The sequence below is a fragment of the Quercus suber genome, unplaced genomic scaffold (assembly GCF_002906115.3).
Source record: "Quercus suber isolate HL8 unplaced genomic scaffold, Cork oak 2.0 scaffold_391, whole genome shotgun sequence".
In the NCBI taxonomy this organism is placed as follows: Eukaryota; Viridiplantae; Streptophyta; class Magnoliopsida; order Fagales; family Fagaceae; genus Quercus; species Quercus suber.
This window is the reverse complement of record NW_027069843.1, coordinates 45,494-56,781: the sequence shown is the minus strand read 5'-3', so window position 1 is coordinate 56,781 and position 11,288 is coordinate 45,494. Positions and strand designations below refer to the sequence as shown.

General features: G+C 32.7%; 1 protein-coding gene across 2 annotated transcripts in view; it reads right to left on the bottom strand.

Annotated features, from left to right (window-relative positions):
* Window positions 1-843: 843 nt before the first annotated feature.
* Window positions 844-11,288, bottom strand: part of LOC112040881 (monooxygenase 2) — a 40,833-nt gene continuing 30,388 nt past the window's right edge. The window contains exons 1-6 of one of the 2 annotated variants that reach the window (XM_024073813.2): window positions 7,081-7,265; window positions 6,689-6,835; window positions 6,094-6,162; window positions 4,454-4,619; window positions 3,226-3,448; window positions 844-1,605 (exon numbers count right to left, since the gene is read on the bottom strand). In XM_024073813.2, coding sequence (XP_023929581.2) covers window positions 1,043-1,605; window positions 3,226-3,448; window positions 4,454-4,619; window positions 6,094-6,162; window positions 6,689-6,835; window positions 7,081-7,154 — 1,242 coding nt within the window. In that variant the 5' untranslated portion in view covers window positions 7,155-7,265 and the 3' untranslated portion in view covers window positions 844-1,042. Of the gene's footprint in view, window positions 1,606-3,225; window positions 3,449-4,453; window positions 4,620-6,093; window positions 6,163-6,688; window positions 6,836-7,080; window positions 7,266-11,288 lie in introns of those variants that run through there. The other variant, XM_065761013.1, reaches the window with a different exon arrangement.

The following is an 11,288-nucleotide window of genomic DNA, read 5'->3' as shown; positions in this document are numbered from 1 at the left end:
CTTTTTTCCCCTCCAATTTCAGATTATGAAGAATGACAAGTTTGGGAGTTTTGATATTGTGTTGTGAGCGGGAAAAGAAGCTTAGTGATTTTGGGGATTGGATGGTCTTCTAATAGTTTTATATGTATTGGCCAATTGGCATTATGTACATGAGGTTTGGATTTGTTCCTATTAAATTATTGGAGATCTATTCATAAAGAATTTGTTGAGGTATTTTGGATTTATTTGATTTAATTTTGAGGATAAATTTTAGTTGCTAAGAATGCCTTGCACACTTGTAGGGTGTTTACTTTATAAGCGTGCGGCAGTTGTCACGTGCCTATTTTTATAGTTGGGTTCGGGGCGTGACATTAACAAAATGCATTACAATTCTACATACCAACAAAGCTTATGCATTACAATTATTATTATTTAGAAAAAAAGAATAATATCCAAAATTGAATTAAATTGAGTATAAATTAGGCCGCTATGCATCCATGCACAAAAACATAAGGAAGACAAAAAAACCAAAATTGGCCGTATGCACAAATTACTAAACACAAATATTTTAATAATTTTTTTAGGTGAGAAGCTGTGATTTGAAAACATCATTTTTTTTTTTTTTTATATTGATTCACCACTTAAACTACTTGTATTATGCACAAATAATTTCAATTCATATTGACAGTTATGAAAGTAATAGAAAATTCTCCTCATTTAACTTAAAATGGAGAAATTTCATATCTCGTTTTATATTTTAGTTTTGGATCTAACTATATATAGAATGCTATAGGTCATTTAATAATTTAAATAATGTGATACTAAATATTTGTAATATTTATTTTGAATCATAAAATGAATCAATTTAAATTAAGATTTAAAGTTTTATTTCACGGTAGACAATGCCAATAGACAAGAAAAACCACAAAAATTGTTTTGAAGAACGATGACAGATATCTCAATTAGCACATCCTCTCACTTTATACTTATGTCAATTGTTAAAATGAAAAAAAAAAAAAAATAGCAATAACAATGCAAAACATATGTATATGCATGACTGCATTCAAGAAATGCTGAGCTTCCCACAATCAAAATCAGCTCTCTTCAACGGTAACCCAGCTAGGAATGTAGGCAATATATTGTCTCTTAAGAAGGATGTCACTTGTCCATTACCCTGCTGTAAAAAACCAACAAAATAAGATGTATTTATGAGCTCAATGCTTCTCCATCTCCTCTCTTTGGCATACTTCTTCAACCCCATCTCATTCCTCTTATATTCCTCTCTTTCTCTATCACCTTCCCCTCTTGTTTGCTCACTTTGTCCTTTAAGTAAAGCCTCAGCAAGACACCTGGCCAAAACAACACCATCTTCTAAGGCAGCACAACCACCTTGGCCAATATCTGGGGTCATGGGGTGGAGTGCATCACCCGCTACACATACATTGTCTTTGTTGATGTTTCCCCAAAGAAGCTCCCAGGGATGTCTGTACCTTAATGGGGATGATATAATGGAATCCAATTCAGTATTTTCAACAACGGCCTTTATTTCATCAGGTACATATTCATTTCCTAACTTGCTTAACACAAATTGCTTCATTTTAATTGGGTCGTCTTCTCTTTCTTTGTCTGCAAAATATGAATAAGAACGAATTGCTAAGGATGTGATATTTTTTACAATTGCTTAAATGATTTGTTCTGATTGAAGCAATATCATTTTCACTTAGATCCATCATTGAGAACACTTTAGTTACGCACCAATTACAAAAGATTATATCAACAATTGTTAAAAAATTTAGGAACAAAATTGTGTTGCTAGATTTATTTATTTATTTTGATAATTGTGTTCCTAGACTTTATTAAATAAACAATGCAAACTAAGATTATATTGGGAAATTATTAATATGGAAATCTGATTCAAGTAACCAATAATCTTGAAATGGGTCTTACACTATGCATCCATGCAAAAAAAAAAAAAAAAACGAAAAAAAACAAAACAAAAAAAAAGGTAGACAAAAAACCAAAATATATTGTAAACATATCATTTCTCAATAAATTACCGTATGTTGTATCTCAAAAAGGCACTTTGAGCTACAATTTTCTTCAACGTTGAAATTTATGAGTTCTTAGTAAAGTAAGGTAATTCAAAGTTTTCCTATAATTTTGAACTTGGATTTTTAAGCATCCAAGTTTTTAGTTCAAATTTTATGAATGAAAATGTCATTTTACAAATTATAATTGAGTCATGTTAACCGCTCTTAGGAAAATTATTAATAAATCATTTAAAAAAAATTTTGACACCACTTTTATTAGAAATATAAAAAGGAGCCAATTTTTTTTTTAATATTTTCCTATTAAAAGTTTCTAAAAATGAATTCTAATAAATGCTCTCAAGAATCCATTAAATTTTCCCATCATAATTATATAATATTATTATTGTCATATCACCCATAGTTGGAAAATTATTAGGTACTCCCGGAATACCATAAATGAGTACTCACTCTCTGACATAAATGGTGAGTCTTACCATGAATTTAATTAGTGTGACACACCATTCATGTGAGAGGAGGGAGTACGCATTTATAATACTCTAAGAATACACAATAATTTCCCCCCATAGTTACTACTCTTTCTACACGTATATGATTAATTATTAATATGGAAATCTGATTCAAGTAACCAATAATCTTGAAATGGGTCTTACACTATGCATCCATGCAAAAAAAAATAAATAAATAAAATAAAATAAAAGTAGACAAAAAACCAAAATTGGCTGTATGCACAGATTACTAAACACAACTATTTTCATAATTTGCTTAGATGAGAAGTTGTGATTTGAAAATATCATTTTTGATATTGATTCATCACTTAAACTACTTGTATTATACACAAATCATTTCAATTTACATTACAGTTATGAAAGGAATAGAATTTTCTCCCCATTTTACTTAAAATGGAGAAATTTCGTTTCACGTTTAATATTTCAGTAGTTTTGGATCTAACTGTGTATAGAATGCTTTAGGCCATTTAATAATTTAAATGACATGGTACTAGATACACTTTTAAATATTTATTCTTCTAAAAAAAGATTTGTAATATTTATTATGAATCATAAAATGAATCCATTTAAATTAGAGATGAAATGAAATAAGTTACGAAAAAATTGTGTATCCTAAATTTTTTGTTCCAATTAACATGCTTCAAATAGCAATGAATCAAGCAAGTACTGAATTGGTCCTAAGGGCTCACCTTCGCTAGATGTCAATAAAAACCAATAGACGCCATTGTCATCATAAGGAAGAAAACCAAATCGGAATGCTTTCCCGAAGAACTGAAAGAACTTAGGTTCAAACCCATGATTGGACTTGAAATTTACACAACCCCTGATGGCAGCTCTCCCTGTGAAAGTCGGTGCCTTGAAGCCCAACCACTTTGCCACCACTGAGTTCACTCCATCACACCCAATTAACACCTTCCATTTGCAAAGTTGATACTCCAATAAGGCCCAAGTAATTATACAATAAAACACATAGATAGTTTAAATACTACATTATTTAATTATATTAAAAATTGCATAGATGCTTCTGAGTTAATTTTGTTAAGCAACCCCCCCCCTCCCCCCCCCCCCCCCCCCAAACAAAAAAAAGGGTTTGGTGAGTTTAGCTTGTCGAGAAGGAGAGACAATTGTTAGTTTATTGTGGATTCGAATCTAAATTCTCCTATTGGGAAGATTTGAAATATATATGCTACTAATTCACAATTCTCTTGATATTATTTGTAAAAGTTAGAATACTGTTTTTGAGATTGGCTTAGGATTCCAAATTCCCACATGACTAATTACTAAAGAGTGAGAATATGTGTGACAACCGAGCAAGTATTCATTTTGAGTTTGATTTGGGATTCACAGCTATAAAATCTTGAACAATAATCTGATCCAAATCAATTTGGAAGAATTTCCTTCCACCTAATATTATATGGAGATTGATAAAACTATTCACAAGTATTACTTAAACAATTTGTGATCACTTATTATATAATATATATCAAAATATATGTGGGTGATTTTATTAGTCCCCGCATAATGAATTGGAAATTTTTTCCTTAAATCTTTCAACTACTCCATAGTCCTTACCTAATCCAAGTAGAAATCAATATCCACTTTTAACAATTTATGATATTATATGAATTGAACATATGTGGGCCCAATTCAAGATAATTGGGGGCCAGAAGATAAACGGTCCATTCATTTACAAAAACTTTGAAAATCATGTGTATTTTTTGGGACTATATTATGTATGAAGATGCATACATCCAATATATGAGATAATTACGATATCTAATGGGTCTTTCATTTTTACATCAAATAAATGCTCTCAACATTCACAACTTTAATATTACCCTAGATAATGACCCAAAAAACAAGAAGAAAAAAATTAAACTATAGGTGATAGTGATACTAACGTTTGGGTGAATTTACCTTAGTCTTGAGAATGGTTCCATCAGCAAGATGCACAAGCTTATAAAAGCCTGATATCTCTATAGAAACCACCTTGGAAGAGAACCTAATGGTGCCACTTGGGAGCTCCTTTGCAAGGGCTTCCAACAACAGCTTCCTATTCACACAACGAAATTCATGGTCTCCACTGCACAAATAGCAATTACCCGGCTTGCTTTATGTATCTTAATTATGAATTATAACATTAAAATAAAATTATTAGAATTGTTACAACTGTACATAAATTTTGGTAACCTAAGTTTAGTAAGTTGTTTCATTACAACCAGGGGTATGAGAAAGGGTTGCAGGGGCTATTACCCAATGTTAATCCCACTTAAGTGAGGTTCTGGGAAGGATTGCACTTGACAGCCCAAGAACTTTTACCACTGCACCAGATAGTGAATAGGGATAGCAAACAGGGTGAGAACGTGTCAAAGTCATGAATGCTCCATTCCCACCTTTGTCTCTTGTTTGGGACAAAAGTGGGGCAAGTTAAGGTGAGACAAGATGAAGGCATTCTGTTTTGCTATCCCTAATTAAGTAATTGACACTGGTGAGAGACAAGAATCTTGGCAGTAAGAGTATTAAGAGAGAATGTTTTGGAGTTTAGTAATAAGATGTGTGTAAATAGGATGAGACTGGTTGGGCTGGGGTTTGGGAGAGGAAATTTAGCTATCTTTGTCAATGCAATAAGTATCTCAATCTCATACTGTAATACATTTCATATATATCATATTTCTCACACTATGTGGTTTTGGGTATGTTTTAAAATTAATTGGGTATGTTCAAGCTTAAGCCCATAATGTTTTGTTGTAAAGCCCAAGCCCATGCCTTAGAATTTTCCTTAGCTGGTGTGGGAATTTTTTGCTACAAACAAAACCCTCAATAATCTCATATTTCCTTAGAAAACTAGTCAGCAACACCTTTGCCTGGTTTGCAGAAAATACAAAGCAGCTTGCGGCATCAATGGGAAAGAAAAATTCCTTTGTTTTTGCCTTCCTCTTTTCACTCTAATCATCTTTAGCTACTTCCTTTTTAAGAGCTTTAAGACTATCAAATTCTGCGTATATGAGATTAGTTGAAAACAATAAAAACATATATTACTTTGATACTTTTGCTCCTTTGTTTTTGCTGAAAATTTTCTCTTGGGTATTTGTGACGAGTTTGAAACTCTGTTTGTAAGTGCATATTAACAGAGTTGCCATTGTATCTTAGAGAGGAACCGCTTGAGCCATTTGCACCGACGGATTCATTCCAGTGGGAGTTAAATCACTTCTTAAGGACAGCGGATTTATTTTTGTGCCTCGGCGATAAGTTTTACTTAATCCTTAATTTTATACGCTTTTGCACTTGTCTATTTTGCTTATAAGTTAATTTGAGCATATCTTGTTTTACTGATATATTATTGATATTGCTTTGTAACTTTTTCAATCAATTTGGACAATTTTTCAAACTATACTTCCAACATGTGGGTCCTATGAGATCCATGTATTTTTAGAGCGAGGAATGAAGATGCAAATAAATCATGTACAAGATATGAGAGAGAGAGAGAGAGAGAGGATTATAACTTGTATGATATAGGGGCACTACAATCATTGCTATCTGCAAATACTTTAACTTACTATTTTCCTTTGGCAACAAATGACATCGCTGCTATTTGAACTCCTGAAATTGTAGAGGTACTCAAATTCCTGCATACAATTAGCAGCTGGTCAGTATACATGGTATGGTATGCATGTTCTTGTATTAGTGATGGGAGCTGGCTAGTTGAAATTAACCAAATACACGTAGAAGTTTATGTATTTTCCAAGTTTTGCAATTACTATGGGAAATTAATTTTAATTCATTTGTTCTGAGTTATGTAGTCTTCGCAAAAAGTTTTGCCTTCAAACGACCTTTTTTTTTCGCTCTGAGTAGCCTTGAAATGATATTAGACATAGGTATCACTCAACTAGAGTGAGTAAGTGTAGGTGGTTAGCTATTGTCATAGACTGATCATTAAGCTAACACATATGCTAAAGCTCTAACAAAATTGGAAAGCAACCAACAGTTTCTAGTTTTAAATAGTCCCCCGATTGTATTATTACAATATTACCTTCTTCTTTTTTATATAGTATTTGCACCTAGACCGTCTTTGCTTCTTCTTAATGAATTGCTAAGTTAGCAAAACAAAGTGACACTCATCAAGAAAGGAGAAGTCAACTAAATGGTACTTACCAATAAATCTGTTTACGTTGTTGTCGAAGGGAGTCACCAATGCCAACAGCATCTAAGGCCTTCCAAGCATTTGTCCATGTTCCAATGGCAAATCCTGTGATCCTCAAACTACCTGAGGATTCCAATACTAAGCTTCGAATACCCAACCTACACAATATTTTCGTTGTTAGCGTTGGTTTGGATTTGCTTATTTACTTGAAGTATTAAGATATGTCAAGGTTTGGGTTTTATTCACTTAAAGCATGAGGATCTCTCCTATTTGAGAAAGTGAAGTTCTAACAAACATGAAACTATAAATAAATAAGTTAAATAAACTTTAAAAAAAAAAAAAAAGACTAAACCAAAATGTACAAACATGTACATGGATATAAAAATAGAGAGAGGAAGGGTACTTATGAAGTCCTAAGGATGCTGTAAGACCAGCAATTCCAGCTCCCACAATCACAATATCTTGCACTTCTTCCATGATATTTGGCTTTTTTCTCTGGAGAAGGAGATTTGGTAATGAGATTTTTTTTCCCCAAGATAGAATGGTTCTAAAGATGGTAGTAGTGGACCTATATAGAATGGCTGCAACATCAAGTTGATTGATGACAATGATGCTGCGACAAGGAGAAGTTGATGATGAAAGCACATACGAAAGTTTGAAAATAGCAACTGCGCAGGACAAATAAAATAATGAAATTTAAGTGTGTTTGGTAGAGGAGAGTGGAAAAGAGGAGATGGAAAATAGTAGAGAGAGTGTTATTTCGTTTTTTATTTGGTATGGGAGAAATTAAGGGGGAAGAAAAATGGGTCAAGGGAGTTTATCTCATGGGCCCTACAAATATTTTTCTCTCCCCAAATTTAGAGAAAGAATATGGAGAAAAAACTTAAGGAAATAAAATATCAAAATTACTCCCACTTTTCAATCCTTTTACTTTTTATATATGCGCATAATAATAATAAGGCGGAAACATTATTTTAGTCCCTACATTTTAGGGTTATAGTCAATTTGGTCCTATATTTTGGTAATAGTTAATTTGGTCCATAATATTTTTAACTTGCAGTCAATTTAGTCTTTACCGTTAACTCACTAATAGAAAATGTATATGTGGCAAACTATTTGTACAGTCAACAAAATTAAAATTGTTGTGGATGATAAAATAATATTAAAAAAAATTTAATTGATATTTAAAAAAGCCACCTCAATATCATTAAAAAAAAAAAATCCATATCCGAAAATTATTTTTTTAAAGAAAAATTTTAAAAAAAAATTATTAATTCTTAATTGTAAAAAAGGAGAAAAAATCATTTTTTTAAAAAAAAGTCTCATCCGTCCTTTTTTTTGTTTTTTTCCTTTCAGTTTCTTGGCTACCAAACACATCTAAAGTTACTGTTCCCTTCCCAAAGCCACGATCAAGCACCACCACCACCCATCGATCCTTCCTTTCTTTATTTAGAGGAAAAAAAATTAAAAGATAAAAATAAAAACACCAAGCTTGAAAGAAAACCGATTTCCTAGGTTTTCTCAGCCACCTAACAGAGCATCAGAACCAACCCACACTATAGAGATCTTGAAATTATTGAAACAATTCGAAAGAATTAGACACAATCATAATGTATCATCAACCCCAGAACCCAAGCTATAAGAAAACCCATCTAATACCACAAATCTCAACCGCACCCCACCACCACCAACAATCTACCGATATCACTCGTTAAAGAACAACTTTAGATTTTTTGGGTTTGGGAAATTTCTGGTCATTGGGTTGCTTGATTCGATGCTGGTGGGATTTTGCTCATCAAAAAACAGCTCCAAGATTTTCAATTTACGTTATTGAAGAATATGTATTGGCGAGCCTGACATTGGTACCAAAATCATGGCTTATAATCTCTATAAAAAGAAATTGAAGAAGGAAACATTACAGCGTTTGAATACTCTGACAAGGATGAAGATAAACTCATTATTTTGGATCACTCATCAATGCAAGAATGTTACAGTAGAGTAGTTGCCATTTTTCATTGTCCTAGAGGAAGTGAGGGCAAGGAAGTCAATACCGTACCAGAGGCTGTACCGGTTTGGCTACTAGTACAATATATTTCAGATACTGGTCAATACTGGTGTACCGTTTCAAGTTTATCGCAATTTTATATATTTAATATATGTATATATACACACACACACAAAATCTCTATTTACCATAAAATATTACCTCAAAAATTCCTGTTTACCATAAGAGTCCAATTGAGAACAATTTATTTAGTTGAAAATGAAAAGCTTTTGCTGAAAGTACGTTAGAAATGAAAAATGAGAAAAATAAAAAGTGAGTTAATTTCGATTTGATGTTCACATGGGTCACTGACTTAGACACACAAAACAATAAATGTAAAAAAAGATAAAATTGTTTTATTAACCTTGTGTTAGCAAACTGAGCACATAAAATGAGAAAAGACAAGTAAAAAGAATTTGAAAAGGAAAATGAAATATAATAGAAGAAAAAGGCATCTGGTATGGCTGTATGGGGAAGAAGAAGAAGGGAGCTAGGTGAAATGGAATCACCATCAGCAACGTACTCTTGGCGGCAAGGAATTAAATCTGAATGTTACTGCCTTAGGAATATTAGATCTGTAAGCGAAACCTTTTTTTTTTCCTTTTTTCAGATCTAAAAGTCTTGATTTTTCTGTTCTGGACCAGTATAAGTTTTTCGGCCGAAATACAGTATTTGCTTCAGTAAGCCCGAAATAACCCGGTATGACCAGTATTTTAACCGATACAAAACAAAAGTGTTTCTGTACCGGTTTAGGTTTTGGTAAGAAAAATTTTGGTCGTACCGGCTGGTACGGTACGGAATCGACTCCACTGAGTGAGGGTGATTTGTGGGATTTGAGTTATTTGATTCAGAGGCAAAGAGGGCTTGATTTTGGAATTTTTTTGTTATTCATATTATTTATTCTTGTTATTTAGATTTTTGTTTTTCAATATTATTTTATTAGCCATGTCATCTTTAATATGCCAGCTGAACAAATTGTTTGCCATGGTATTTTCTGTTAATGAGTTAACAGTAGATGTAAGGTTAAAATTTATCAACTATCTTGTTGGCTTTATTCCATGCCAATTTGCTTGTAATTTAAGCACTTAGTAACCCTGTATTTAGGTGGGATCATTGTCAGGCTATCAATTTCGCGAGTGTCTCGTGGGTAAGGTTTTCCCGCGAGGTACTCACAAAACATTCTGCCTGGAGGATTTTTAAGTGTGACTTTCTTACCCTTCACCCATACTATATATACCCTCATTATCCACAAATATTGTAAGGAGGTCATTCAGAGAGAAAAACCTTAGATAGGTTTTCTACAACACACACACTAATCTTTTAAAGAGAAAGCTACTTATCCTTAGTGAGAAATCATTCTAGCCTCTTCTCCTTCCCTTTCCCATTGTCATACCTTGAGAGAAGATTTGTACTCAAACACAACCCACACATTTTCAGGGTGTAGAGAGTGTTTTAGAGCTTGGGAAGCTTTGCGAATTTGCCAAAAAAAGCCAATAAGGCTTGGTGGATGCAATCGGGCATATTGCGTGATCCGGAGAGCTAGAGAAGACAAGGCTTTGTTAAGTCAGTTGGTATAGGAGCTTGGAGGGCTCAAGTACTTTGAGTAGACTAGGCTTAGAGGGACTTTTGTTATTCGTGTACTCCAACTTTATTCTCTAGTGGATTGATTACCGCTTGGAGAACGGCAGAGAAGTTTTTCACCGAGTTCTTTGGTTTCCTCTTTGATAACACATCAGCATGTTATCTTGTGTTTGCATTGTTCTTCCCTAATGACCTCCAATATTTTCTTGAGAATAATATTTACTATGGGTTTTAAATAGAGGCAATATCCATGGGTTTTAAATAAATATGGTAACAGCCACTATAATGGAATAATGTGATATTCTCATGAGTTTTTCTATAGATAATCATAATGGGCATGTAGGATGAATAATTACCATGAGTTTTGGAAATAAATATTGTGAATGTTGTGATGTAAGATAGATAGTGAATATGAGTTTATAATATGATATGAAATAAATAAATGTCATGGGTCTAAATAAATAATCATAACTTTCCATGGGCTTTTATAAGATGATTGCCATGGGTTTTAAGAATAAATAATTCATAAATTCCATGAGCTTATAATATTATAGTAATAGGTTTAAAAATCTAAAATATTACTCATTATTGGACTTTTAAATGAATTATGATATAGTATTTTGCCAAGTATTAATAACATTGGGCTTTTGATAAAATAGTGCCAAGTAGTTAGCTTGGGTTTTTAATAGTGCCAACGTAAGTTGGGCTTTTGATATTGCTAATAAGAATTAAGCTTTGATATTGCCAATGAGAATTGGGTTTTAAATATTGTTAGCGAGAACTGGGCTTTGATATTGCCAATGAGAATTAGGCTTTGATGTTGCCAATAAAAATTGGGTTTTAAATATTGCCAGCGAGAACTGGGCTTTGATATTGCCAATGAGAATTGAGCTTTGATGTTGCCAATGAAAATTGGGCTTTGATGTTGCCAATGAGAATTGAGCTTTGATATTGCTAATGTGAATTGGGTTTTGGATAAATAAATT